The sequence below is a fragment of the Vigna unguiculata genome, chromosome 3, assembly GCF_004118075.2.
Source record: "Vigna unguiculata cultivar IT97K-499-35 chromosome 3, ASM411807v1, whole genome shotgun sequence".
In the NCBI taxonomy this organism is placed as follows: Eukaryota; Viridiplantae; Streptophyta; class Magnoliopsida; order Fabales; family Fabaceae; genus Vigna; species Vigna unguiculata.
The window spans coordinates 64,396,212-64,423,958 of NC_040281.1; the positions used below are offsets into that span (position 1 = coordinate 64,396,212).

At 33.9% G+C, this 27,747-nt stretch overlaps 3 protein-coding genes and 1 pseudogene across 6 annotated transcripts; 2 read left to right on the plus strand and 2 right to left on the minus strand.

Annotated features, from left to right (window-relative positions):
* Positions 1-2,752: 2,752 nt before the first annotated feature.
* LOC114178313 (F-box protein CPR1-like) lies at positions 2,753-5,321 on the plus strand. 4 transcript variants are annotated; one of them, XM_028064146.1, is made up of 3 exons: positions 2,753-4,055; positions 4,515-4,578; positions 4,761-5,321. In XM_028064146.1, exons 1-2 carry the CDS (start codon positions 2,944-2,946, stop codon positions 4,552-4,554), a joined length of 1,152 nt encoding a protein of 383 aa, XP_027919947.1. In that variant the 5' UTR covers positions 2,753-2,943; the 3' UTR covers positions 4,555-4,578; positions 4,761-5,321. The 4 variants fall into 4 exon arrangements, 3 of the variants coding, with proteins under 3 accessions (XP_027919947.1, XP_027919946.1, XP_027919945.1); XM_028064145.1 differs by having other exon boundaries at positions 2,754-4,055; positions 4,515-4,597; XR_003603314.1 differs by having other exon boundaries at positions 2,755-4,055; positions 4,515-4,670.
* A 3,030-nt stretch (positions 5,322-8,351) lies between these two features.
* LOC114175580 (pentatricopeptide repeat-containing protein At1g43980, mitochondrial) lies at positions 8,352-10,244 on the minus strand. The gene has a single exon (XM_028060334.1). It carries the CDS (start codon positions 10,242-10,244, stop codon positions 8,352-8,354), a length of 1,893 nt encoding a protein of 630 aa, XP_027916135.1.
* Positions 10,245-10,940: 696 nt separating this feature from the next.
* On the minus strand, positions 10,941-12,867 carry LOC114179644 (annotated as a pseudogene).
* A 4,608-nt stretch (positions 12,868-17,475) lies between these two features.
* Positions 17,476-26,549, plus strand: LOC114176153 (E3 ubiquitin-protein ligase UPL5-like). The gene is made up of 3 exons (XM_028061092.1): positions 17,476-19,483; positions 24,382-24,971; positions 25,792-26,549. The coding sequence occupies exons 1-3, from the start codon at positions 17,743-17,745 to the stop codon at positions 26,053-26,055; spliced, it is 2,595 nt and encodes an 864-aa protein (XP_027916893.1). The 5' UTR covers positions 17,476-17,742; the 3' UTR covers positions 26,056-26,549.
* Positions 26,550-27,747: the final 1,198 nt, after the last annotated feature.

Here is a 27,747-nt window from a genome sequence, read left to right on the forward strand (position 1 = left end):
TTGTTGTTGCATTTATTTATTTTTTAAGTCGTATATTTATATTTATATTCTTTTATAATTATTCCATATGTCATTCACCGATAACTTAATTAATTGTTCAAAACATAAGTAACTTTTAGGTTAAAATACCTTTTAGGTCCCAATTTTCGTCAAGTTTTTTTCAAAATAAGTCATAATTTTGGTTTTGTGTTCAAATAGGTCCAAATTTTCGTCAATTTTGTACAATTGGTTCATTTTTTGCTAACACTGTTTAAATCATTAACGACCATGAATAGTGATTGCCACGTGTTATTTTGTGGTTTTTTTGATTTTTGATTTTATTTTTTGATTTTTAAATTTTTTTAAATTTTTTAAATGTACACGTGTCAACCCAGTAGCGTGCCACGTGTCACTTCATGTTGTTTTTTTTTAAATTTTGTTTTTAAATTTTTTTTAAATATCCACGTGTCATCCCAGTAGCGTGCCAAGTGTCAAAGTCAATGTTCTATATTCAATTTGGTCCCTATATTTACAATATTTGTTCAATATAGTCCCAATTTTTTTTAACATTAACTAATTTGTTCTCTCTCCAAATTGAAACCAAATTTAATTTTTATATTAAAATTCTCATTTTTTATTAAATATTTTTATATAATACATTAAAATTCACATCATTATAATTTTGATATAAAAATTAAATTTGATCACATATTCGATAGGGACCAAATTGGTTAATGTTAACAAAATTTGAGACTAAATTGAACGAAAATAACAAATATAAGGATTAAATTGAATATAGAACATTGACTTTGATACGTGGCACGCTACTGGGTTGACACGTGTACATTTAAAAAAAAACTTTTAAAAAAACTTTTAAAAAATAAAATAAAAAATTCAAAAAAATAACGAAGTGACACATGACAATCACTGTTCATGGCCTTTAATGATTTAAACGGTGTTAGCAAAAAAGGACCAAATTGAACAAAATTGACGAAAATTAGAACCTATTTGAACAAAAAACTAAAATTAGGACTTATTTAAAAAAATATGACGAAAATTGAGACAAAAAAAGTATTTTAACCTAACTTTTATTAGTAAATTAATTATACGCTCAAGTATTAACAGATTAAATATGTGTTTGGTTTATTAATTCTTATTGAAAATTTTAATTAGTCAATTTTGAATATTGAGTTCAATTTAGTTTTTCAATTTTAGACATATTGAATTTATTCATTTAAATTTATTTAATGTTTTAAACACATCAATAATATATTATAGTTATTAAATTATGTATTTCATTTAATATATTTTAACTTCGAGTTATAAAAATTATTTAAAACATTAAATAAACTTAACAAATTTTTGTTAAATAAAAAAACCAAATCTAGATAACATTAATAAATGAGAGATTGAATTGATTTAAAGCAATGAGATGAGTTAAAAACATATTTAACACATTAACTAAAGTTAATTTGTGAAATAATAGTATTATTTTCAAATATCAATTTCTTTAAAAATAAAAAAAAAATTAATTATATTAAACTAAAAATCGAAAAATTCATTTAAAATTCGAGTTTACCCAACGGAATTCTGTAATTAAATTCGGATGGTGTTAATTGAGATGGTGATATAGTTAGCTATGTGAAAACAGAGAGGATAATATTTTAAAGGTATAAATACACATTTGGTACCCAAACTTTTTCAGAAAGTTCAACGTGGTACCCGAACTTTAGGAATGTTCAATTTGGTACCCCAATTTTCTAAAAAGGTTCAATTTGGTCCTCTTCGTTAAGTTGGAGTTAACACCGTGTCCGTACAGGACACGTGTCAAGCCATGAAATTTTTATTTTTTTTTTTATTTTTTTTTAAATTAATTTTTTTTTCAAAAAATTAATTTTTTTTTCGAAAAATTTAAAAAAACTGCCACGTGTCAGTTTATTATCGTGCCACGTGGCAGCTTACAAGCATGACACGTGGCAGTGTAATAGTTATTTTCAATTTAGTACCCCAGTTTAAATTTTTGGTTCAATTTAGTACCCAAATTTTTTAAAATGATCCAATTTCGTCCTTTCCTATTTGAGACCAAATTAGTAAATAAGCTTAATTATAATTTATATAAACATGTTAAAATAATTGTTTTGAATTTATACATCAAATCACTACACCTAAATATTCAAATTATTTTATTTTTTACAAGTGTAAAAAATTTCATGTATAAAAAATTACAAAGGTTAAAATGAAGAAAATAAAATAATTTAAGTATTTAGGTGTAGTGATTTGATGTATAAATTCAAAACAATTATTTTAACATGTCTATATAAATTATAATTAAGCTTATTTACTAATTTGGTCTCAAATAGGAAAGGACGAAATTGGATCATTTTAAAAAATTTGGGTACTAAATTGAACCAAAAATTTAAACTGGGGTACTAAATTGAAAATAACTATTACACTGCCACGTGTCATGCTTGTAAGCTGCCACGTGGCACGATAATAAACTGACACGTGACAGTTTTTTTAAATTTTTCGAAAAAAAAAATTAATTTTTTGGAAAAAAAAATTAATTTAAAAAAAAAAAAATAAAAAATAAAAATTTCATGGCTTGACACGTGTCCTGTACGGACACGGTGTTAACTCCAACTTAACGGAGAGGACCAAATTGAACCTTTTTAGAAAATTGGGGTACCAAATTGAACATTCCTAAAGTTCGGGTACCACATTGAACTTTCCGAAAAAGTTTGGGTACCAAATGTGTATTTATACCTATTTTAAAAAAGAAACAAAAATTTGCGGTTTATGGTAAAGCGTGTGTTACAGGGCTGCTGTTGGTAACACTGAGTCTCTCAAAGATTTCTTCAGAAGCGAACCCTAGCATCCACAAAAAAACTGAAAATCAATCCCAATTCATGGGAATCAAGTGGCAGCAATAGGAATCAATTCCGCGGATTACATGCAATCCCAGTGATGGCCAATCTTCCGGTGGAAGTAATCACCGAAATCCTGTCCCGTTTGCCGGTGAAGTCAGTGCTGCGGCTCCGCTCCACCTGCAAGTGGTGGCGCTCCCTCATCGACACCACCCACTTCATCCTATTCCACCTCAGCAAATCCCACACCACCCTCATTCTCCGTCACCGCTCCCACCTCTACACCGTCGACCTTCAATCCCTCGAGAAACCCCTCGAAATCACTCACCCTCTCATGTGCTACAGCAACAGCATCAAGGTTCTCGGTTCCTGCAACGGCCTCATCTGTATCTCCAACGTCGCCGACGACATCGCCCTCTGGAACCCTCACATCCGCAAGCACCGGATTCTCCCCGCTGACCGCTTCAACCGCCCGGACTCCTCCCTCTTCGCAGCCCGCGTCCACGGCTTCGGCCACGATGCCGCCTCCAACGACTACAAGCTCGTCAGCATTACTTACTTTGTCGATCTCCACAACCGCACCTTCGATTCCCAGGTCCAAGTCTACACACTCAAATCCGACGCCTGGAAAAATCTCCCTAGCATGCCCTACGCCCTCTGCTGCGCGCGGACCATGGGCGTCTTGGTCGGCGGTGCCCTTCACTGGGTCGTCACTCGCAAACTCGAACCTGACCAACCGGATCTCATAGTCGCCTTTGAGCTCACGCGCGAGAGCTTCCGTGAAGTTGAGCTCCCTGCAACCGTGAAGGGAAATTTCGATATGGAGGTGGCTCTGTTGGGTGGGTGTTTGTGCCTGGTGGAGAATAGGGGAAGCGGATTTGACTTCTGGGTTATGAGAGTTTACGGATCCTCAGATTCGTGGGAGAAACTGTTTACCTTAACGCAGGACCATCTTCACATTGGATTGCCAAAATTGCAATCTGTGAGGCCTTTGCTTTTGGACGGAGACAGGGTTTTGCTTGAACAGAACCGTAGTAAGCTCTGTTGGTATAACCTCAGAAGTGGCGATGTGAGTTTCGTTAAAATACCCGGAATCGGAAACTCCATTGAAGGCACAGTTTGCGTTGCAAGCCTTCTCCCACCCACTCTACTGAACCTCCGTGCCGAGAGCGAGATGCACGAACTGGGCCACCAGAAGAATAGGAAGAAAAGGTACCAATGCTAATTGCTTTTTTGTCTCCAACAAAATAAATTTATGCCCTCTGGTGTCATATTCAAAAACAAGGTGCTATGCAAGTTTTTTTAATTTTGTGGCTACCTCTGTCTAGTAGTGAGTTGACTATAACTTGAACCAAGTCCACCCCTCATGATTGGTGAATTTATTCACAAAGTTATTAAGTGTTATCAGATTTGATGTTTATGACTATCAAGTTGTTGTTGGGATTAATTTTTTCCATGGTTGGACTGTCAAAAAACCACGCTATGTTTGTAATGTGTCTTATTATTATTTTTTTTTTTAAAAAAACTTGGGAGTCTCCTGAGATCTTTTTGTAATAGTGAATTAGCCTAAAGTTTAATCTGATTCACACATGGATGGGTGGGCCAATTTTGATTTTTCAACGCTCCTCGTCTTTCTGTGATGTTGTTGTGCTTACTTCAGCTTTTTCGCAGGGATGACTTCTTGTCTAAGGGGTTCAAATTGACGTTGTAAGCGCGAGCAAAAGAAGAGGACACGGTATACACAGCTGAAACTGGTTTGTCCTGTGAATTGAGTTGTCTCTTGTGAGATTAGTCACCCTGGTTCATGGGAAAGACTTGGAATGATCAGTAACAAAACCACTCTTTTTGATGCTAATTTTTGGGACGTTCAATTCCCTCCCTTTACTGCCTCGAGTTTGCTCATGTTGTTTTTCTCAGGTTTGAAGAGGCTCCAGTTCAGAATGTTCAATATCAAGAAAAACCGTACATAACTACAACCTGTTCATACCAACAAGGATAAAGAAGATGCGCCATGGCCAGTTAAGTTTGTAATAAGTTTAACCGTACACTGCTACAAACTTGAGTTCACTGATCTATGGGTGGGGTATGCATCTGTGTATTTAATGGTTGAAGCCACCCACGTATACAAGCCACTTTAATAGGTATATCTCACATACAGTTTTACATGAATAGTTCTCTGTTTGAAGAAAGTGAGTTTTGTTCGCTCGATTGAGAAGGGAATCAGAACACTTGGGTTTTCTTGCCTGGATTAAGTCAAGGATGCGGTTTTCATCAAATTACTGAAGTAAAAAGGTTTTTAAGACTGAAACGACAGATATGGACACTCTCTTACATTATAGACAGAATTATGGATGACATGTTTTACTTTTAGGATTTCTTTTTGTACTTTAATCTAAGTTGTATCTAAGGTTTTTCAATTTCCTAGAGACTGAACTCTAAATCTCATTTTTACTCTCCACTTTTGAAAACTAGTTATAATCCGGCTTCTTATGAATTTAATTCTTATACTGTTTTCCTTTTTATTCTAACAAGAAAAAGGATTTTAGGAAATTTATAAAATAATAAATTTGAAAATCTATTAAAATAGATATAATAAGAGTAAATTAGTTGTAAGTTAGTATTAATATTTTAAATTATTAAATGAATTTAAATTAACAATACTACTTTATTATTATATTAAAATTAATTGAATATTTTATATTTATTATTAATATCGAAACCACTTTAAATTTATTATAACTATCTATTAAAATTTAGTAGTAAATTTATATTATATTTATAATTATATATAGATAGGATTTCACTTTCTAAAGAAGTAAATCATAATTAACTTTATGTAAAGTCGTGTCTGACTGTCACAACTTCACTCATTCTCATGATTTCTTCTAAATGAAGTCGATGCATCTCTCCTCTCCTCTCCATAACTTATTCGTCGTAATTTTTTTTTTCAAAATCGCACCACTTTAGTAATTAATGTTTCAAATTACCCTAGAGTGGTAAAAAAACCACTATCTAAACCTTTTTGGGTAGCGCTCAGGCGCTCTTAGATGCTTGTAATTGTGTAGACCATTACAATGCATCATAAAAAATGCCTAGTTATAGATGTTAGTATTCAAGTCATGAGGTTCTTCTTACCTTGGATTCAACTTTCCTTTTGTGCGTAATTCTTATTTAGTGATATTAGGTCCATAGAAGGGTTAATAGTATACTTGATTAAGATGCAATCCAAATGTGAAATGATTGGCACCAAAATATGATCATTATGAATAAATGATAATATAAATCTTTGATCAAGCATGAGTAACTTGGTCCCTTCTCCAAATACTATGATAATTCAGGTCACCCGTCCCTAGGTGTATTCAACCTTATGGTGTGACCATAGGGTGAGAAAGCTTTGTCTTATGATATGGCCATAGGATGAGAATGCTTGACCAACTATATAACAACCAATCATGTTATGTCTTAATACATCTTGGTCACCCTTACTTAGATGTATTGGGCCTTCATGGTATGATCCAACATCATGATAGCTTGGCCGAATACATGTTGGCCAACCAGAATCGACATCCAGAAAATGTTAATCGAGTTGACTAACTTAAGATCATGATTAACTAAAGACTAATCAAGGTAATTCACTACATGGATCAGACTCATCCAAGTAAAAAGCTCATAAACACAATATAAATAGGAAAGTACACGAGGTACATTAACTATGTTCATTAATCGCATTTATTACCTTTTGATGCCCTATGCTGACTTGAGTATCAAAGTGTCTTTTGCAGGTACAACCCCTATTCGGCTATGAGAGGACGAGTATCCCTGAAATTAGAGTTTGAAGTTAGAGTCTTTACATAGTATGTTTAACTTTGTAGAAACATTAATTATAGCAAAAACTATATAATTTAAATAAATATGTATAATGCATTATATAAATTTGCACTATCCAATTTTAGTCTTTATTCTAAGACTTATATGATTTCACATTATTTTATTTTTAACGAGGATTAAGTTTTCTCGAGTGAGAAGCCACTAAAACAACACATTATTTCAATGTGCAAAGACTTTTATGCATGTGAATGCTCATATATTCCCTTCCTATGTTGTTTGCTTATAATAGGATTGATATTTTTTATGTCATTGTGCTTTCTCAATGCTTGTAATAAAGTGATGTTGTATTGATATTTTGGAATATATGATTGGTCGTTTTGTTATATGATAGAATGATGAACCTTGAGTAAGGAAATGTGATATGTCTTCATTATTTGTGCTTTCGTTAATCTTATAATTTTGTTGTCTCAATAGTATTTTCTTTTATTCTTATAATAAGAACAGAGAATAAGTAGGCGATGTGAATCTACGTTTATTTAGTTTGTGGTGATGGAGAAATTACATTTAAGTTGAGGTTTTTATTTGTAAGCAAGAGAAACTTGATAGACTGTTTGTAGTTTATCCAAAAGTCAACGAAAATCAAGTTAAATGAGTTTATTTGATGGATTTATCAAAACTAGGCTGTGGAAAGATACTCTTAACATTTATTCTGTTTTTGTCGAAGGAATTATATCTCAAAGCAAGTGTAAGATACTCGTAAGATAACTCATACGGTGAATAAAGTTAATCATAAATTATAGCGAGATTGAACTCCTCTTTTGTAAGTAAGGAAAACTATATTAGACTATTTTAAACAAGATTAGTCACAATATATATAAAATGTCAAGATAAGTAAAGTTAGATAAACTTTTTCTATAAAAGATAAGAAATCAAGACTATATACCTTTTTCATGCATTAAAATCAATTTATGAATTAATTAAAATTCATTTTTAAAATTAACGTATTCTACAAATTAATAAACACATAAATTTATCTTTTTCACTAGAGAATAATGTATTAAGAAAGTGTGTTACGGTGTTTTTACCATTCTTTTATTATAATCAAACTAAATGCATTCTGACCTTTACAGTCGAACCCTTACCACTAGGCCATATAGTCATTAGTCAGGATATAACTCTTCTTACTTAAGAGTGTAACAACCCAAGTGTTACAATCCAATTGTGACCCGGTCCACTTGGTCTTTGCCACGAGCAATTGATATCACTTGTGAGTGTACTTGAGATCAAAGAGTAGAGAGTATTCTCTGTATATTGTACAAATTTGCACAAAATGATTATTCTTTGATCGTGGTTTTTCTTTGTATTTGAAATTGTTATATTAGTGTGTTTCTTGTTTTTATCTTATTTATCTATTAATAGGATAATTCTTAGAGATAAAGACGATAATGTTTTTAATTGATGATATGTTTTTACAACACCTGTTAACAAAAAAGGGATGAGTATAGTGTAAATAATTTTTTATAAAACTAATAGAAATAACTTATTTAATTTGTACTTTGTAACCGCTAAATCATATTTTCTTCCTACTTTCCTCTCCTCTGTCACTATCAATTTCAGTCAACATTCATATTCCTTGCCAACTGCTACAAGTTTTCTTACATTTCTTGGCCTATACAATTTTTAGACACAACCTTCAGTCTCCATCTCCCAGACCAGTAAATTCAACAGCAGATAAAGATCTTTGCCACCATAATGTTGTAACTGATTCGACGAAAAAGTGTATAAGTTATTTTTAATTCCAATCGAACTGTGTCCGATGACCTCTTTAGTACCTATAGTTTCCACAGCCTTCCTCATTCGAACCATTGTCTCCCATCTACCTCTCATTTGATATGTTTGAGCCAACACCAAATAAGGTAAGGATGTTTGTGTTTCACCATCGATTATTTTCTTTGCAACTCCTTCCATAATTTGCAAGTCTCCATAAACTGCACATGCAGAAAGAATTGACCTCCAAATGCCAGAGGTACTTATGTATGGCATTGTTTCTATGATATCAATGGCTTCTTTGAGCTTGCCAACTTTACTCAACATCGCCACAACACATTCATAATGTTCTTCTCCTGGTTTTACTCCAAATTTAATCTCCATTAATGAAAATATTTCAATTCCTTCATCAACCAATAACCCATAGTTGCATGCTAGTAGAACTGCAGTTAGTGTTATTCGATCTGGAACCATGTCTTCTCTAGTCAATAATTCCCTGAAGAGGTCCACGGTAGAAGATACTCGCCCATTGTAAGTTAGTCCCATCAGCATGGTGTTCCATGATACCAAATCTTTTATTTTCATTTCATTGAAGATATTCAAGGCATCGTCAATAAACCCAAATTTGGCATACATGTCAACAAGTGAATTGGCAATAACTGCATCTGACTCGAAACCCAGTTTAGGAACCAAAGAATGGATTAGATTACCCACTTCAACTGGTAACAAAACCGAAACAGAACTCAGAAGAGAGCTAACCATGTATTTTGTTGGCCTGATATTCTTCCTCAAGGTCAGCACAAAAAGTCGCAAAGCATCTGCCCCTAAATCATGTCTAGCATAGCCTGAAATCATGGAATTGCATAGAGCTGAATCCCATTGATCTTGTTCCTTAAAGAGCTGAACAGAATCCTCCAATCTGTTGCATTTGGAAAAGAGGTCAATAGCAGCACTGGATACAATGCTATTATAAACAAATCCCATCTTGAAACAAAAGGCCAAAACCTGCTTACCCTTGTCCAAGTCTCGCAAGTTAGAATAGGCACTCATTAACATAGAACATGTAAACTGATCGGGTAAAAAATCAGCATTTCTCATCTGATAGAACAGCTCCAAAGCCTGCTCATGGTTCCCAGCTCTTTGACAGGCCCAGATCAAAGAGTTCCAAGATATAACATCAAACTGTTTCATAGTCATAATCACACCAAAAGCATATTCAACAAGACCAATCTTTCCATACATTGTTATTAACGAATTCCCAAGAACTACATTATCCAAATCCATCCCACTTCTGATCATCCTACAATGAATCTGCTTAGCATGAGAGGGACTTGACGCGAGTGACATCACAATGGAGAAAGTAAATCCACTTGGTCTCATACCGGTGCCTTGCATTTCAACGAAAAGCTCCCACGCATGACTTAAAAACCCACAAGAAGCATAACCCGAAATCATGGAGTTCCAACTAACAACATCTCTAGCAGGCATTGCATCAAACACGTGGCAGGCCTTGCCAAGCTGGCCACTTTTCAGCAACGCTTTTAAGCAAATGTTCCAGGACGTGGAGTTCTTGTGAGAAATATCGTCAAACACCTTCAGTGCATCATTGACGTGGCCGAGCTCTGAGTAAAGGTTGAGACAGCGATTACCCAAATAGGTGTAAGTGTTAAGACCCAGTTTGATGAAGTTGGCATGCACGCTTTTGACAAAGTTAAGGGATTTCTGAGATAAACTGTGGTTTAGGAGAAGACAACAATAAGAAAGAGAAAAGTGAGGACCTTGCGAGTGCTTAAAAAATGGGTACATGCAAACGCTAATGTCGCGTTCACGGGCACATCTGAGAGTTAGCGATAACACTCTAAAAACAAACACACGCTAAATCACAGCTTCGTCAAGTTTTTATCTCTATCTTTAATGGTGACAGACGTCGAACCCCACCGACGATGGAGTGATACTGATACCAACTCAACGTCAATCTAAGCTTGAACATTTTCTTGTAGTTATGATATAATATATTCGAATAAAATTGTTTATTGTATAAATTTAAAATTATTATAATTTTATGGGAACTAAAATTGTAATCTTTTAAACTATGGTGACAAAAGTAGGTTTAAATAAAAAAATTGTAAAGAAGATATCAGAAACATAAAAAAGAAAAGTAAAATATTAATATTATAGGTAAATGCTAATTTTTGCGTAGAACTTTAAGTTGCATTGCTTTCATATCTTACCTACTCAATTGCATTTACAATAGTTCTAGTTCACTAGCAAAAAAAGGAAAACAATACATTAGGGAAACTGTGAACCGTTAGCACTCCTCAAATTCACGTATACTTATTTTCAATCATTATTTTGAACTAGATTTGTCACCACACTTTTTTTTTTTTAATTTCTTTTTCATACAGTTACATTGTAGTAATAAAAAAAAAACACTTTGAATAATCTACGATCTTAATTTTTGAATAAAAATTCTCAAATGAAAAAATTAACTTTTGGGAAATTTATTTCAAAATGAATAGAAGTCACAAGAAGTTATACTCTTAAAACTTGTTCTTAGTAAAAAAGAGTGTGGATCCTTCTGAGATCGCGTCGAGAGACTTATTCTTAATCTTTCAGCCTGAAAAGGCATCTCTTCCATAAGATCCATTGCTTCCTCGAAGCATCCTGCTAGAGCAAAAGGATCAACCATGCAAGAGTAATGTTCAATCCCTGGATCTATATAATAGTTATGTTTCATAGTGTGGAACAGATATCTCCCTTCTTCAACCAGACCACAATGATCACAGGCTGAAAGAACTCCGGTAAAAGTAATGGCAGAAGGTCTGCACCACACTACCTCATTTCGCTAAAGAGTGTCAATGCTTCATTTCCATATCCATTTGCGGCATACCCCCATCAACATTGTGTTCCACGAGACTTCATCTGTTTTTACCATTCCATCAAAAACTTTACGCCCTATCTTAACAAAACCACTTTTACAATAAAAATCAACGAGGTACAAATAATCTCGTCGGAGTCGAGTCCAATGTTAATAGCTTTACCGAAGACCTGCTCACCATGTTCAAGGGATGATTTTGCTGCCACAAGCACTGATAACACTAGCAAAAGTAAACTTGTCCGTTTTTAAGTCTAGTTTATTCATCTGACAAAAAAAATCCAATGCTTCTCTTGGACACGCATTCTGGGTTAAGCCAACTAGGATTGAATTCCATGAAATTAAGGTTTTAGTAGGCATCGTATTAAAAATCCATTTGGCATCTTCTATCCTTCCACAATTGGAATACACAGTGATCATAGTATTAAGTGAAATGGTATCATAAGCTTTGAGCTCACTAAACAACTTGCACGCTCACAAGGGCTTTGACATTTGGAGTACGCATCAAGCAGAGCACTAGCAACCACTACATCAAGAGTCGCCCCAGTTTTACAACCGTAGGCATGCATTTGCCTAACAAGTTCTACAACGAGTCAACCACTGCCTGCACTCAAAACATTAGCAACAGCAGACACGTCTCCCCTCACACCCTTTCTAAGCATTGCCGAGAAAAGATTCACTGCTTCCGTCTCCTCACCGTTGGACACGTAACCCGAAATAATCGAATTCCACAGCACAACACACGGATCAACCTTACTGTCAAAAAACCTTCGCGCCTCCCTCATTCTTCCAGCATTTGCATAACCAAATATCAAAGCTGACAAGAAGAATTCATCATCTTCCCTAGCTGAACTCATAACGCGAGCAGCACCATCCAAATCACCACACTTGCCATACAAGTTAATCAGCGAGCTGCACAAAACCCTGTCAAGCTCCAACCCAAGACCATCGACGAGAAAACACGTGCATGGACTTGTTTCCCACAGTTGAGAGCCAGCAATTCAGCACAAGCCCCGAGAACAGTGGCCAACACAAAAGCATCACGGTACATTATTTGTGCAGGGTCAGAGTTCATGCTCTTGAAGAGCAAAAGCGCTTTCCCAGGATGCCCATGTCGGGAATAACTATGAATTATGGAATTCCAGACAAGGTGGTTCTTTGAGGGCATGACATTGAAAAGAGAGTGCGCTAGTTGGAGGTGTCCGGACTTGGCGAATGAGGAAACGACCATGTTCCATGAGAAGTGGGTCTTGTGTGGCACGGCATGGCATTGAACAAGAACAAGTGGAGGGCACTTTGGGTGTGGACTGAGTTAAGGTGGGCTTGGATGAGGGTGTTCCAGGAGAAAGGGTTTGTGTTGGACATTTCGTCAAACAAGTGGGACGCATCACGGAGAAAACCACAACGAGTATATAGTTGAAGAAGACGGTTTGCGACAGTGACGGAGTAATTCAGAAGGCCGGTTTTAAGGAATGCCACGTGGAGTTGCCTCCCTTCACGACTGAAAGGTTGGTGCCAAAACTTGCAATTCCATACCATTGTATTTACTTTCTGATCACCCTGATACATACGAAACATTAATGATACGCATGTTCACTGAAGTTAATACTGTAAATGTTAATTTAATATCGAAATTAATGATGTAATAAATTTATTGTTATCAATTCAGAATAATTATCAATGGCTAAAGCAATAATTATAAAATACTTTTCCATTTTGAAATTTATGTTTATATAAAATTCTCATTGCAAAATATTAAATTTAAATTAATGACATTACTTATACAAATGATTATATTAAAAAACATGCATAGAACAAAGCATTATAACTTTAACTAATAATGATAAATAACACTACCAATGTAAATAATTAAAAAAGTGAATTAACATTGAATAAATGAACACTAAAACATTAGTTTATTTCGTACTTACATATGTTTTCATCTTTTAAATATATGTTAGATGCTTTGTGCTGATTAGATTATACCTGTGAGAAAATGTTAAGAAAAAAAAGATATACTTCACAAAATCAAAGTAAATAATACACAACAAGAAATAACATTTATTATATTAAAAAATATTATTTGTTTCAAGATAAGTTGTATAAAATCATAAATAATTTCATTTGTTATTAGATGTTAAGAGTCATATATTTTTATATGATAAAAAATTAAACAAATAAAATATTAAAAATATAAATAATTATATGATTCAATGAAATTGAAATTTAAACCAATGAAAAAAAAATGGGTAAAAGGTTGTAATGAAAAGAAAAATTTCCTAAAAATACAATAAGAAAACTTGGTGGATATAATAGAAAAAGTTGAATCAACGAGAGAAAAATGAAAAAAGTTGTACCAAAACAATTATTATTTAAACGAATTAGAACCGATAGTCATATAAAACAAGTAATATAAGTTTTTTACATTACATAATAAATTAAAAATTTATGCGAACGTTCAAAATTTAAAATCAAACATTTTTATCTAAAATAAATAAATAAATTATAAATTATAAAAAATTTAAAGATAAAATTTAAATATTATTTTAGTTCTTATTTTTATTGAATTTGTTGAATTTAGTCTATTTTTTTCAATTAATTTATAATTTGTGTCAATATCATCATTTATTGTAATGTGTTTAAATCAGTAACGACAAAGTAAACAACGGTCAGGTCATTTATTGTTCTCATTTTTTTATTTTTTTTTCGCTCTTATCCGTTGCAGATTTTCTTTCCTGCTCACAATCGAAGGTCGAAGGTATTATTGATGATGTTTTCCCCATTGCCATTCATACCAAAGAAAACAAAATCGAAAGGATGAAGAATAATACGATAACGATGCTTTTTGGTTCAATATGTGAATATGATTGTGGGTTCTGGAGGTGCTCTTTTGTAGTATATCTTGAATTGTAGAATATCAGTGTTGAGAATTGTGCAATGCAACTATGATGAGCATGGACTTTGAATGTTAATGAGGATGATTGAAATTTTGGTTTTGGAAGTGGAGAAGAATATGGAGGTTAGAGTTCTTAATTTGACTCACCTCTTAGAGTTTGGTCCTTCTTGGTTCACGTGAGTTTGGGTAGAAAAAGTTTATAAGACCAAAAAATTCACAAAAACTATGAATTTCGTTTATAAACAGGAGAAATAAATTATTTTTTGAACTATATTATTGAATTTTCGATTTAGATTGGTATGTCTCGATAATTGGTTTTGTATCATCCATTTCATCAATCGGTTCGATCCAATAAATATCGATCGTCGGATCGGACCGTTTTGGCCGCTGAACAGTCTCAATCATTGACCCAAGTTGACCGGTCTCGACCATAGAACCAAGCTGGTTCGTCTCGGTCCTCAACCCTCGGTCCAGGGCGACCTGTCTCAACTGTTGGGTTGAGCCGGGCCGTCTCTAAATTGACACCTTTAATGGAGACGAATAATTGGTTGTTTGAATGTTGAGAAAAGCCGGGAACTATGGAGGTGAAAATGGATTTTTGGTTGTTTGGATGTTGAGAAAAAACCAAAAAATATGAAGGTGAGAAGGGAATTGTAATTTTAGGCTTTGTTTTCAATAGGACGAGTGTTCAGGACGATAAACACGAAGATGAAGATGGTGGTGGTTGACGATGGTAGAACTAGAGAGGAAGACAAAGTAGGTCACGTGTTCACTGTATCTTTAATGTGACATTACAAAAAAAAAAGGTGAAATTGACAAAAAATAATGAAAATTGATATTAGATTGAACAAATAGAAAAAAAAATAGAAGAAAATTGAACAAACTTACTAACTAAAATAGTATTTAAGTATAAAGATAAATATAAATGTTAACTATGTTGTTTGTTCCTAAACTATAAATGATTTTGGTTTTCGTTCCTTATATAAACTTTAACCTTTTCCGATCCTCATACTTAAAAAAATGTGTGGATGAAGTTCTTCTTGTCCAATGGTGTTAATTATTTCTTTTACATGAGATACAAAATAAAAAATTTAAAATTGCTAACCACTAACCACTAAACATGGTTAAGATATAATTAATGACATTTTATTTAATTATTTTTACATTAAAATTTGAAATAATTAACTTCATTCATTAAAATAATATAAATTTATATAACATATTTTTAATAATAAAAATATCTTTTGAAACTTTTAAGCCATATATATCTGACACAAAATAAATATTTTAAAATTAGTAAAGTCTTTCTGAGCAAAAATTTTTTTCTTCACACTTGAACAGTCTCTCTATAAAAATTTGAGATGTGAAATATCTAATTCATATTTTATTTTATTTTTATTTTGAAAATATTTCAGACGTTTAATATTATTTGTTTTCTATTTTTTGTTATTTTTTTTATATTTTAATTTTTACCACGTCTGGTTATTTTTTTTATGTGAAAAAAAAGTTAAAAAACAATTAAACAATAAAATAATTGTTTCCGAATATTACTAAAAATTATAATATGTGAAAGAAAAATAATTAACCGAAAATAATATATTGCTTATTTTTTTAATATAGATAATATTATTGTTAATTTTTTTTGGTGTTGTTTATAAAAAATTAACATTATTTTATTTTCTGTTAATTTTAATTTTGTTTATGTTTAATTATATTTTAATTTTTAATAATATTAAAATATCATAATTTTATTATTTAAATATTTTTAAAATTTTTGTTGTTGTGAAATAAATAAATTATTTGATTAGAATTGTATAATATTTACGTATAATTTTGTTCTCTAAATAAAATAAAATTATATTAATAATTTTTAATATCATAATTATTTTAATATTAGAGTGAGCTATGAATTTTTATAAAATTTAATTTAAACAAATATTTTTAAGACATTAATTAGTAAGATTCATAAAATAAAATTACATTAATTATTATTATGTCAAAATTTATTTAATATTATACTTAATTATAATTTTTTTTTCTTAAATTCAATGTGTGTTAACAGTACCCTTTACATAAAATCCAAAAAACTTTATGAATAATAAACATGAGTTGATGTTCTAAATTAATAACTTACGTTCAACATTAAATGTTAATTTAATATTTAAATTAATGATGCAATAAATTTATTGTTAATAATTTAAAATATAGTAAAATAAAAGTTTTAATATTTGATATCAAATTTATCTAATTTATATATAAAAGGAATTTCTATTTTTTTTAGCCATATTTTTTTTACAAATTTCTCATTTAAATTAAAATAATTATTTTATCATTTTTTCAGTTTTCTTTAAAATTTATATTTTTTTAACTTGATCGTTTTTAAATTTAACCACTTTTTTAATTATAAAACTATCTATAAAAATATATAAAAACTATTTATAGTAAAGTTACAATAGTTATTTATATTTAATGTCATAATTATTCATACATAAGAGTTTGATCTCTTTTTTTTTTTTCACAAATATTTTTTAAAGTCACTCTTTAAATATATATTTTTGAATTAACATAATTATTTTATCAACTTTACCATTTTTTTAATTTAACTTTTTTTCTTAAATTTAATTATTTTGAATTATAAAACTATCTATAAAATAAATAAAAGCAGTTTATAATAAAATTAAAAAATATGTATTTAAATTTCATAATTGTAATAATAATAATAATTTTATAATAGTATTTGATAAATTCATTTTTGTCTAGTGAGTGACCTGCTTGTCCACCACTCACATCTTTATTTACTTAAATTATATGTTAAATACATATTATGGCTAAAATAAAATATTTCGATAGAGTAATTTTTAGAATAAAATTTTGATTGATTATTTATGTTAACATTATTATGGTAACCTGAAAGATACATTATACTATTTTTAATTTTGTGGCATACTACAGGAAAAAGAAACAGTAGAAGATAGAAAGAAAAAAAAAAAGTAAAAGGAGAAGAAAAAGTTGATTTATTTTATTCTTTTAACCTCAGAATAAAATAAGAGAGAAGAAAAAGTCTGACAGCTTCTCTGCTAAGTATGCAGAAGATACATTATCTCTCCGCTCCAAATATTAATATAAAATGGAAAATCTTTAATATAAAGTTTAATGTTAAAAAAATTTCAAATAAGCATCCGCTGCTTCCAAAAGGCAGAGGGTCCCACCTTGGGCTTATTCGAGGGAGCAGTCCAAGCATTTGCGCCTCAGCACAGCGGAAGACGACGCCGTTTCGAGAGGCAATTGAAAAAACCAACACAAAGTGGTCATATATAAAGAAGCAGCAAGGGATTAGAAGGAGAGACAGAGGAAGGACGGTAAAACATCAAAACCAAAACCCAATTTTCTTTCGCACAGACACACTCCTGTTTCTGGCTCGGCTCGGCTCGGCTCACCGCATAACTCACCGGTGAGACTTTGTTCGTGGATGGCTTTTTGGACTTTTCACTCGGCTTGTGTCTGACACAGCCACTCGGAGCGGCGCCTCCTAAATGTCTATGATTGAAACCCCCGCCGTCCACCACCTCAGCGGGGGCGCCGATCATCACCGTCACTCGTCAAAACGAAAACTAGACGAAGAAGATGACGGAGATTTCTCAGACTTAGTCTGTGTGAGGATGCGGAAAGAAGAGGCGGTGAATTCCTGGTCGGGTTCCTCCGGTGACGCCGGCAGCGGCTCTGCCGCGGCCTTGCAGAATACGCGATCCCACATCCAGTTCTTTGTGCGGATGATGTCAGCCGGAAACACGATTGTGATGCAAGCGTTTCCCGAGGACAGTGTGAAATCGATTCACGAACGTATCCAAAGCATGAAGGGAATCCCGGTGTTTGAACAGAGATTAATTTATCGCGGAAAGCAGCTTCAGTGGGAGCAGACTCTGGCCGAATGTTCCATTCAAAACGACGCCAATCTTCAACTCGTAGGTCGCATGCGCAGTACTGAACACCCTCAGGCATGGCAAATAATCAACGACATGGTTTCCCTCGTGTATCGACTCTGCTGTGGTGAGACTGTTCACGATTCACTGAAGACTATCAAAGGGTTAATCACCAGTTACTTGAACATGACTCCGAGGATTGACAACGAATCTGCTTCTGGGTATTTTCAGATTTTCATGTCTTCTTCTGCTCCTGACGTGCTTGTTATGCTCTATGTGTCCCCTTATGCAGGTAACAAGGATTGTGCCGAGTCTTCTGTTAGGCACTTTTTGAGTTCTTGCCGGAATACCTTGTCTAAGGCATTGCATGGGCAGTGTGCGTGTGTGGTCTTAGAGTTCTGTAAATTGCTTAGGAGAGTTGGAAGTAATGACCCTTTGTATCTCTATTGCCGGAGTACCTTTGGGTCCTTGTTGGAAACTGCTGGGGTTTCCTACGCTGGTTCTGATAATGCTAAGGGGTTAGTTTTGATTAAGGACATTTTCCCCTTTGTTTTTGAGCTTGTTAATTGCTTGTTGATGGACTTGGACTCGAGTATGGAATCCCACAGAGCCGTGGGGCCTTTGTCTAATGATGTTGTGGATTTTACTGCCTTCTTAGTGCCTTTGAGAACTGGAATCAAGGAACAACAAGCTGTCGACGGTTCTATGGCTGAAGACAAAAGCAATAATGATCTCTTGCATGCCAAAGAGATTGAATATCTTCACTGTTTGTACATTCAGTTATTGAACAAAATCGACCAGTGCCTTCAAAAAATGGACCAGAGCTTGGCTGGCCAGGAGATGATGGAAGGGGATAATCTTTATCCTGGGTGGTCTCATTATCTTTCCATCCTGAAGGAGTTGTATCAAATTTCTAAGCTTTATGATGGTGCTGAAGAAAAGCTTTGGAGTGTTTTGAGGCGACATAGAAATGTGCTGTGTCTGTTGATTGTTCGATATGCAAAGAGGACTGATGAGCATCAGTGGATTCTGGAGCATAGGTTTGTGACCAATTTTGAGTCTAGAAGGCATTTGGCCATGATGATGTTCCCAGAGGTCAAAGAAGACTACGAGGAGTTGCACGAGATGCTTATTGACAGGTCTCAGTTGTTGGCCGAGTCTTTTGAATACATAGCACGTGCTGAGCCTGAATCTCTACATGCTGGCTTATTTATGGAATTCAAAAATGAGGAAGCTACTGGCCCAGGTGTACTAAGGGAGTGGTTTCTTCTGGTATGCCAAGCAATATTCAATCCACAAAATGCACTTTTTGTGGCATGCCCAACTGATCGAAGGAGATTTTTCCCTAATCCTGGTAAGTTTCTCCTGTATTTTTTGAATTCTTTCTTTTTATTTCAGTAACTTGGATGTTTATTATTTACAACCTGACCTTTATTAAGATTATAAAATATGTTGAGGCTTAATATGATCTTTATTTACATAATGTTCCATCCGTTAACCTCCGCATAGTGTAAGTCATGTCTTTTATTTGTGAATCATTAACCTCCGCATATGACCTTTATTTGTGTAACTCATTGGTTTTTCTTTAAAGAAATATGCCCCTATTTGGTGAAATCCTTGGATGATCTCCATTGTCTTATAGGCCCTCTATGCTTCAATTTATTTGATTGTGCAGGGGACTATACTTAAAAATGTGGGCTTTAGTACCATACTTTGGGCATGACATAGTTAATGTCTAAAAACAGAGGACTCTAAGAAAGCACACGCACGCACGAGAGGAACTCAATCTGAAAACTAAATGAGTAGTATAACAAAAGATCTAACCTGAGAATAAATATCTAACCTGACAATGGGCATCACGATATTATTAGGAGACATCATTTTACAATGCAAGTACTTTATCTCTTATATGGAAAATCACTAAACAAGAAGTTGAATTATATCTTTCTCAAAAGGTATGTTCAGCTTCTCCAAACAATCTGCCAAGTTACATTCTTCTTCTTCCTATGAGAATGGGCATCACAATATTATTAGGAGACATATTTTACAATGCAAGTAGTTTATCTCTTACAAGGAAAACCACGAAACAAGAAGTTGAATTATATCTTTCACAAAAAGTATATTCAACTTCTCCAAACAATTTGCCAAGTTACATTTTTTATATGGTTAATGAACCTCAAATAATAGTACAGAGAGGCTGATGAGGCCCAAAGAATGAGCAGGCTTCCCCAACCACTAGCCCACGAAGGTACCAAGACATGGTGGGAAAAAAATATACGTGAGAAAGAAGAACCCAAGGGCTGAGGTGGTAGGCAGTCATAGGAGAGAGAAATCATGGAGGTGAATAGAGAGATTCTATTTCGGTTTTGCAGAGATTTGAGGACAAGTTTTTGGTTGATAGAAGAGAGGAACTGCTTGTGTTGCTTGCTCTAGAGAGCAGCGTAGCTTTGGTGGGATTTGTCATCCATCTATATCCTATTTTTGTTAGTAGAATAATATGAACTACAATATTTATTTTATTCCTTTCTTTTTCTTCTAAACTTTTAAGGTGTGGGTCTATAACATTTGGTTCGACTTGTCGGATCCTTTTTCACGGTGAATACCACCAAAGAAAAAGGGACGTGAGGTGTAATCAGCCATAAAATACAATTGACATGGATGCTAGGGTTGAGATTGTTGAGGGAGAATTGGAACAAATGAGAGTTGTCATGGAGGAGATACGACTCTAAGCAATCCAAAACCAATCAGCAATAGAGACGATTCGTAAGGAGGCTGTGATAAACCAATTGAAGTTAGTTGAATTGATGACTCATAGCTCGGAAAAAATCCTTCACATGGAGGGAGAGAGCTTTGTTGGGTCTAAGAATAAGGAGTCGTCTAGTGGTGGAAGTGGCTTGAAGTCCTTAAAAGCAAAGGTTCTAGATGAATTCAAACAATCAGTGAAAAAGATTGAACTACCTATGTTCGATGTAAGAGATCCTACCGGTTGGATCACTAAAGCTAAAATCTATTTTAGGGTTCAAGAAACTAGTTCGACAATGAGGGTGAATCTTGCTCAATTATGTATGGAGGGGGGCAATGATTCATTTCTTCAACACACTGTTAAATGATTATGATGAATTAACTTGGGAGGATTTGAAGAAAAAATTGATTGAAAGATATGGAGGTTTGGGTGAGGGAAGTGTATTCGAGTAGTTGTCGTCACTACGACAAAGATTTGAATGTTTAGTGGATTAGGTTCCCAAATTTCATGACAAACAATACTTTGCTTACTTTATTCATGGTTTGCATGAAGAAATTAGGGCCCAAATAAGGAGTTTGCATGTTGTAAGTCCACTTACAAGAAGAAGAATGATGAGCGTAGCAAGAGCCATTGATATGAAGTTTTCGAATAAGAATAGAGGATAGCATGGGAAAGAAGAAACACAATTGGGAGGCTATTCGGGTTACAAAACTAGTTCAAATATTTCAGGGTGTATCATTCCCAAAAACCAAGGGACTAGTAGAGGGATTAATGGGCCTGGACCAAACACAACAAAAGAACTTGGTGAAAATAATAGATATGGGCATAGAGATAGGGGAGCAAGGCACTTAGCCTATTAAAGTTGCCTTCGTCTTCAAGGATACGTCCTGTATTTCATGTGTCCATTCTCAAAAAAAATGGTGGGGAATTATAAGACAATGGAAGAGTTACCCATTGGTTCAGAGGATGATGTTGCTGAAATAATTAAACCTATGTCTGTCCTAGCTTTCCACAGTGTTATGATGAAGGGAGAACGAATGAATCAATGGTCCATCCATTGGAAAGGGAAGACATCATAGGAGACTACATGGGAAGATGAAGTTTCAATTAGGAGTCAATTTCCAGGACTGAGTTTTGAGGACAAGACAATTCTTCAAGAGGACGGTATTGATGAGGCCTACAGAATGAGTGGACTTCCTCAACAACTAGCCTACAAAGGTACCAAGACACGGTGGGAAAAAAATATACATGAGAAAGAAGAACCCAAGGGCTGAGCTGGAAGGTAGTTGGAGGAGAGAGAAATTGGGGAGGGGAATAGAGGGATTCTATTTGTATTTGATTTTGAAGAGAGTTGAGGAGGACGAGTTTTTGGTTGATAGAGAAGAGGAACAGCTTGTGTTGCTCTAGAGAGTAGCAAGAGTAGCGTAGCTCTTGGTGGCATTTGTTATCCTTCTATATCCTGTTTTTGTTAACAAAATAATACAAACTATAATGCTCATTTCATTCTTTCTTTTCCTTCTAAGCTTTTAAGGTGTGGGTATGTACAGAGGCATTTTGTCTGATGTCTTGATTTTAAGATTACTTTATTGAATGTTTAAAAAATGAATATATATATATATATATATATATATATATATATATATATATATTCTAATTTTAGTTTTGAATCGACTAATCATGTGTCTGACCCATTGAAAGGATGACCTTTAAAATTTTTGGAAATAATCACTTATTTTTCGAAAGTTCTTTCAAGAAGCAAATAGAAGTATCAATTATTTATTTGGAATAAGCTAAATCAAACAAACCTAGTGAGCAATGTCTAACTCCTGTCAGTGTCAGACCACAAACAAGAGGTAGTCCTTGCATCATACGATGAAAAAGTGATGTCTATCATCGTACTTTCCAGGAAGCTCTAATAGAATACTTCCATGATATAAAAACTCTTTAAATTTAATTTGAGGGGTTCCAGTGAGGGTAAATGTAAGCCTGTAGCCTTTACCCCTACAAGGGGGGTTGAGTGTTTCCTGGATTTCAATTGTGATCTCTGGATTTCATAAAGCATCAAACCTTACTGCTTCTCTAGGAAGGTTGTTGCTGAAAAACTACTTTACATATGAAAATGAAATTTGTTAATGTTCATTTTAAACTATTCAACCATTTGGGGGTGTTTTAGGGCCATATCATTTTTCAGAATTTATATAATACGCCATGGGTTATAGGTATAAATAAAACATATGAACCACATCATGAAATTGTGAGAAAAGGGGAGCATGAATTAAAAATTGAGATGATTGTTGTGAATCTATTTAGTTTTGTGTGAGGAAGGTCTATATGGAAGTCATTTATCTTTGACAAGATTGATGGGATGGTAAAGAAACTTACCTGTGGCTTTTACTGACCTGAGAGTACCAAAAGTAGTGTGTTGTGGAAGGACAGGTGTTTGTGTGACGTATATTTTGGCTATACAAGACATGTATGATGAGGTAATTACTGATGCGAGAACTCCAATAGGTGAGAGGTTTTCCTTTAAGGATAGGGTTATGTCAAACCTGTAATCTTTACTTGTTTAATCGAGCTATGGAAGTTCTTACCAGGAACTTACTAAAGTCTCTCTAATAGCGATATAGTTTTGATTGAGGAATAGAGGGGACTAGTCAACCGTGAACAACTTTGCAATCAGACATTGTAAACAAAGTGTTCTCATTCAAGTAGGAGTAGGGTGGAATATATGCATTACTATTTTAACGAGTAACAAGGAATAGAACTTGGAAGTAAAAATGAGAGAAAATGCCATACTTAATATTTCTGAGCTTAGGATTGCTGAAATGGGGAACGAGATCATCAGTTAAATTCCAAGGCAAATTTTATTATACTGTTATAGACTGGCTGTACTTGGCGGTAATGAATGTTGAACTTTAAAGGAACTGCATGAGAAAAGGATGGGAGTGATAGAAATGAGAATGTTAAGATGGATGTGTGACTGTACAGAAAAAAAGAAGACAAAATACGAAGTGATTATACAAGTAATGTTTGGTGTAGCCCCAATTAAGGAAAAATGATACAAAATTTGTTGTGGTTTGTAAATGTACAGTGAAAGCCACTGGAGGCATCACCGAGAAGAATAGATATTATGATTTTTAGTTCTGTGATAGGAGGAGAAGGTGACCAAGAAGGATATTGGAAGTTGTCAAATATCTTTAATAAAAATAGAATACATTGGATGATCCATGTAGTTGACCTCTCATTGAAGGATAAACTTTGTTGTTTGCAGAATCCTATGCATCCTTCTGTCATCATTTGAAATATGACGCAACAGCTTCTTGTCTATTACTCAAAACTCACATATTTGTTTATCACATCTAAATATTTTGGTTCTATATATTAGTTCGCACCTAAGATAGGGACTAAGATATAACCATATGTTGCTTTATATCTTCTATTCATTGCAATCATTATAGCATTTATGGATAATGAGTTTAGCTTATATTTTTTGTTTACTTGTTTTGCAGCATCTAAGGTACATCCTCTGCACCTTGAGTACTTCAGCTTTGCTGGTCGAGTTATTGCATTAGCTTTGATGCATAGGGTGCAAGTGGGTATTGTTTTTGATCGTGTGTTTTTCTTGCAATTGGCGGGAAGCTATATTGGTTTAGAGGATATAAGGAGCGCGGACCCTTGTCTGTATAATGGCTGCAAGCAAATATTGGATATGGATGCTGATTTCATTGATTCAGATGCATTAGGACTGACATTTGTTAGAGAGGTGGAGGAGTTGGGACAGAGGAAAGTGGTTGAGCTCTGCTCTGGGGGAAAAAACGTTGTAGTTAATAGTAAGAACAGGGATAAGTATGTTGAACTTCTTATACAGGATCGCTTTGTAACATCCATATCTGAGCAGGTATCACATTTTGCGAAAGGTTTTGCTGATATTCTTTCAAACTCCAAGCTCCAGCAGTACTTCTTCCAAAGTTTAGACCTTGAAGATCTTGATTGGATGCTGCATGGGAGTGAAGACACCATTTCTGTTGAGGATTGGAAAGCACACACCGAGTATAATGGTTACAGTGAGACAGATATTCAGATCTCTTGGTTTTGGGAGGTATGTGCATGCTGCTATTATTAAATCTCACGAAATTTGTCTCTAAGTTCCATCTCCTTTTTAAGGCCTCCTCTAGTGGGTGACAAGTACATGCAATATGATGTTCTTTAAGGCTGTCTCTGCTTCCATTTTATCAACTGAACAAAATGTGTTTTATTGCCGTGGTGCTTCTTGGAAAGCATCACTATGGTGGTTACTTTGAAGTGTCCATTTCCCTAAGGGAATTGTTTTCTATTGACTACTGTTGGAATCCACTTTTAACTACTCTGATCAACAATCATGCTAGTCTGCTATAGTCCTCAACTTTGTTACTGTAAATTTTTCCTTTCCTAAGTCCTGATAAGCTCAACCTTTGATACGCCTCAGATTATTATCGAAACCTTTTCTCTAATTTTTGTTGCTGAAGCCTCCAATCATAATTATTATGCCTTATTTGCTAGCAGACTGTTCATTGCTGTACCCGTGTGTTCCCTCTTTTAAACCCTGTCAAAATTGTTATAGTTGTCAGTTTTGGCCCTTTTTCTGATAGCATGTAGCTTTATACATTTTGAATATGCACCTCTTTATGACTAGTGGTAGCATACCAAATATATATTTTTGAATTTTCCATAGTGCTAGCATATAATTTCATCTTTTGTTTAGTCTGAAAATTAACTTCCCCCGTCTCTATTTAATTTGTCAATGATCTCTTTTTAAGTAAATATGGGTGGTTATTAATTAGTTCTGGAAAGCTTTATAAATAACTCAGTATTTTAAGATTTGTCGAGAGATGCTTAGTTTTTTCTTTCTTTTTATTCTGTTGAAAAACACTTTTGAACAGATTGTTGGGAGTATGACAGCTGATCAAAGGAAGGTTCTTCTATTCTTTTGGACATCTGTAAAATATTTACCAGTTGAAGGTTTCCGTGGTTTGGCTTCACGACTCTACATATACAGATCCCTTGAACCTGGTGATCGCCTGCCTTCATCTCATACATGCTTTTTCCGGCTGTGTTTCCCGGCTTATTTATCTATGGCTGTCATGAAAGAACGTCTCGAACTCATCACTCAAGAACACATTGGGTGCAGTTTTGGTACTTGGTGAACAAATACACCTGCAATCTGGATAGAAGTGGTTTTGACTGCACATAGAATTGTCGTTGTACAGATTTTATGAGTATTCCATCTGTTCTCTAATTGGATACTGTGACAAATTTCACCAGTTCTCTATTTTCCAAAGTAGTGGAGGGTTGCAGTGGCCTTGGTCTTTATCAAATGTTTATATGGATAAAGTATAAAATAAAACAGGGTTTAAAGAAAGAATAGTGATCTCTCTTGTGATCTAGCATTGCTATTGTAGTAAGTAGCTCAGTTTGTGATGCCATGGACATGGGGATATAGTTGGTGCTCAGGATGGATCGGGTTACGGCCTAATGGCCTGCTGCTTGCTCCCTCCCCCAGTAGAAACAGCAAACTTTAAGTTATCTGTCTTCATCTATAAATTACATTCAAGTCTAACGACTAATTTTTTTTGTCATTATTATGTTATGAACTCTATGCAATTGTTTAGCTGTGATAGATAGTGACTTCTTTGTCAGATGTTTTGGTTTCATTGATTCTAATCCCTTAATTTATATAGGTGTAACTTGTGAAATTTTTAGGCTCTTTAGTTGCTGCATATTTTTGTTGTCACGTTAACAGCGTATCGGTATCTATCATCAAGAAGAAACTGAACCGAGAGAATAAAGAGAAACAAGAAGCGGGAAACAGAAAATAAGGATGAAACAATGTATTATTTGATACAAGACACAGAAAAGGGAAAGACAGAACAAACACATATTCATTGAATTTTAAGCTTGTCTTCTTTCTCTGTTTTTTATTTCTTCTTTCATGGTTGTTGTCATTCCTCTTTGATGAATAAATCTTTCCTGAAGTAATATCATTCTTTCTTCTCTCTGTTGTTAGTGCCATTGTTTCTTCATGAACAATTCTTCCTTAAACACCAAAACAAAAGGAGATGAATTAATATTTTCTTTTGATGACAAATCAAGAAGCTCTTTTCTTTTCCCTTTTCTCTCTTTTTGTTCTCCTCTATTTCTTTTACTTCCTTTTCTCTCTTTTCTTCCTCTTTTCTCTTTGTTTTCTATTCTCTTTCTCTCTTTTCTTTCTCCTCTCTCTCATTTCTTTTGTTTTCTTTTCTTGTGCTTTCTTTAGTTTTCGTTCTTGTCTTCTATTTCAACACATTTAACTTTTGCAAAGTCTTTTCTCTCTCCTCTTTAATTATAGAAAGTAGTATTGAAGTTGCATTCTAATAGGACATTGATGAGTTTCATGACATAACATTTATATTTAATGACTGTTATAACACTTGTCCTATCTGGTTGCAAAAGTTTTATGTCATGCTTGAGCCTTCTTCTAAGCTCACATATTTTTCCATTTAGGTGTATTATGTGTGACACAATTTCATTTACTTCAGGCAAATCTTTTGGTACTTTCAATTCCTCTAATCAAATGATCTTGGTGAGGAGTATGATAGGTTAAACCATATGTTAAGCCACTTCTCAAAGGATGTCTCTGCTCAAACATGTTGTATTGTCCAATATTACTAGATCCTACAAGAAAGGTTAGGAAAACAAAACAAAGTATATTTAAAACCTCACCCTTTCCTAAGTGTTTCACTCAAAAATCCACTAATGTATTACACTTGTAGGCTCTTTTTTTTTTCAAGTACTCTTGTTTTTTTCCACTCAAATTTTCTTTAGCGCTTGAGAGAGAACTTCAATAGCTTAAGCAAAGA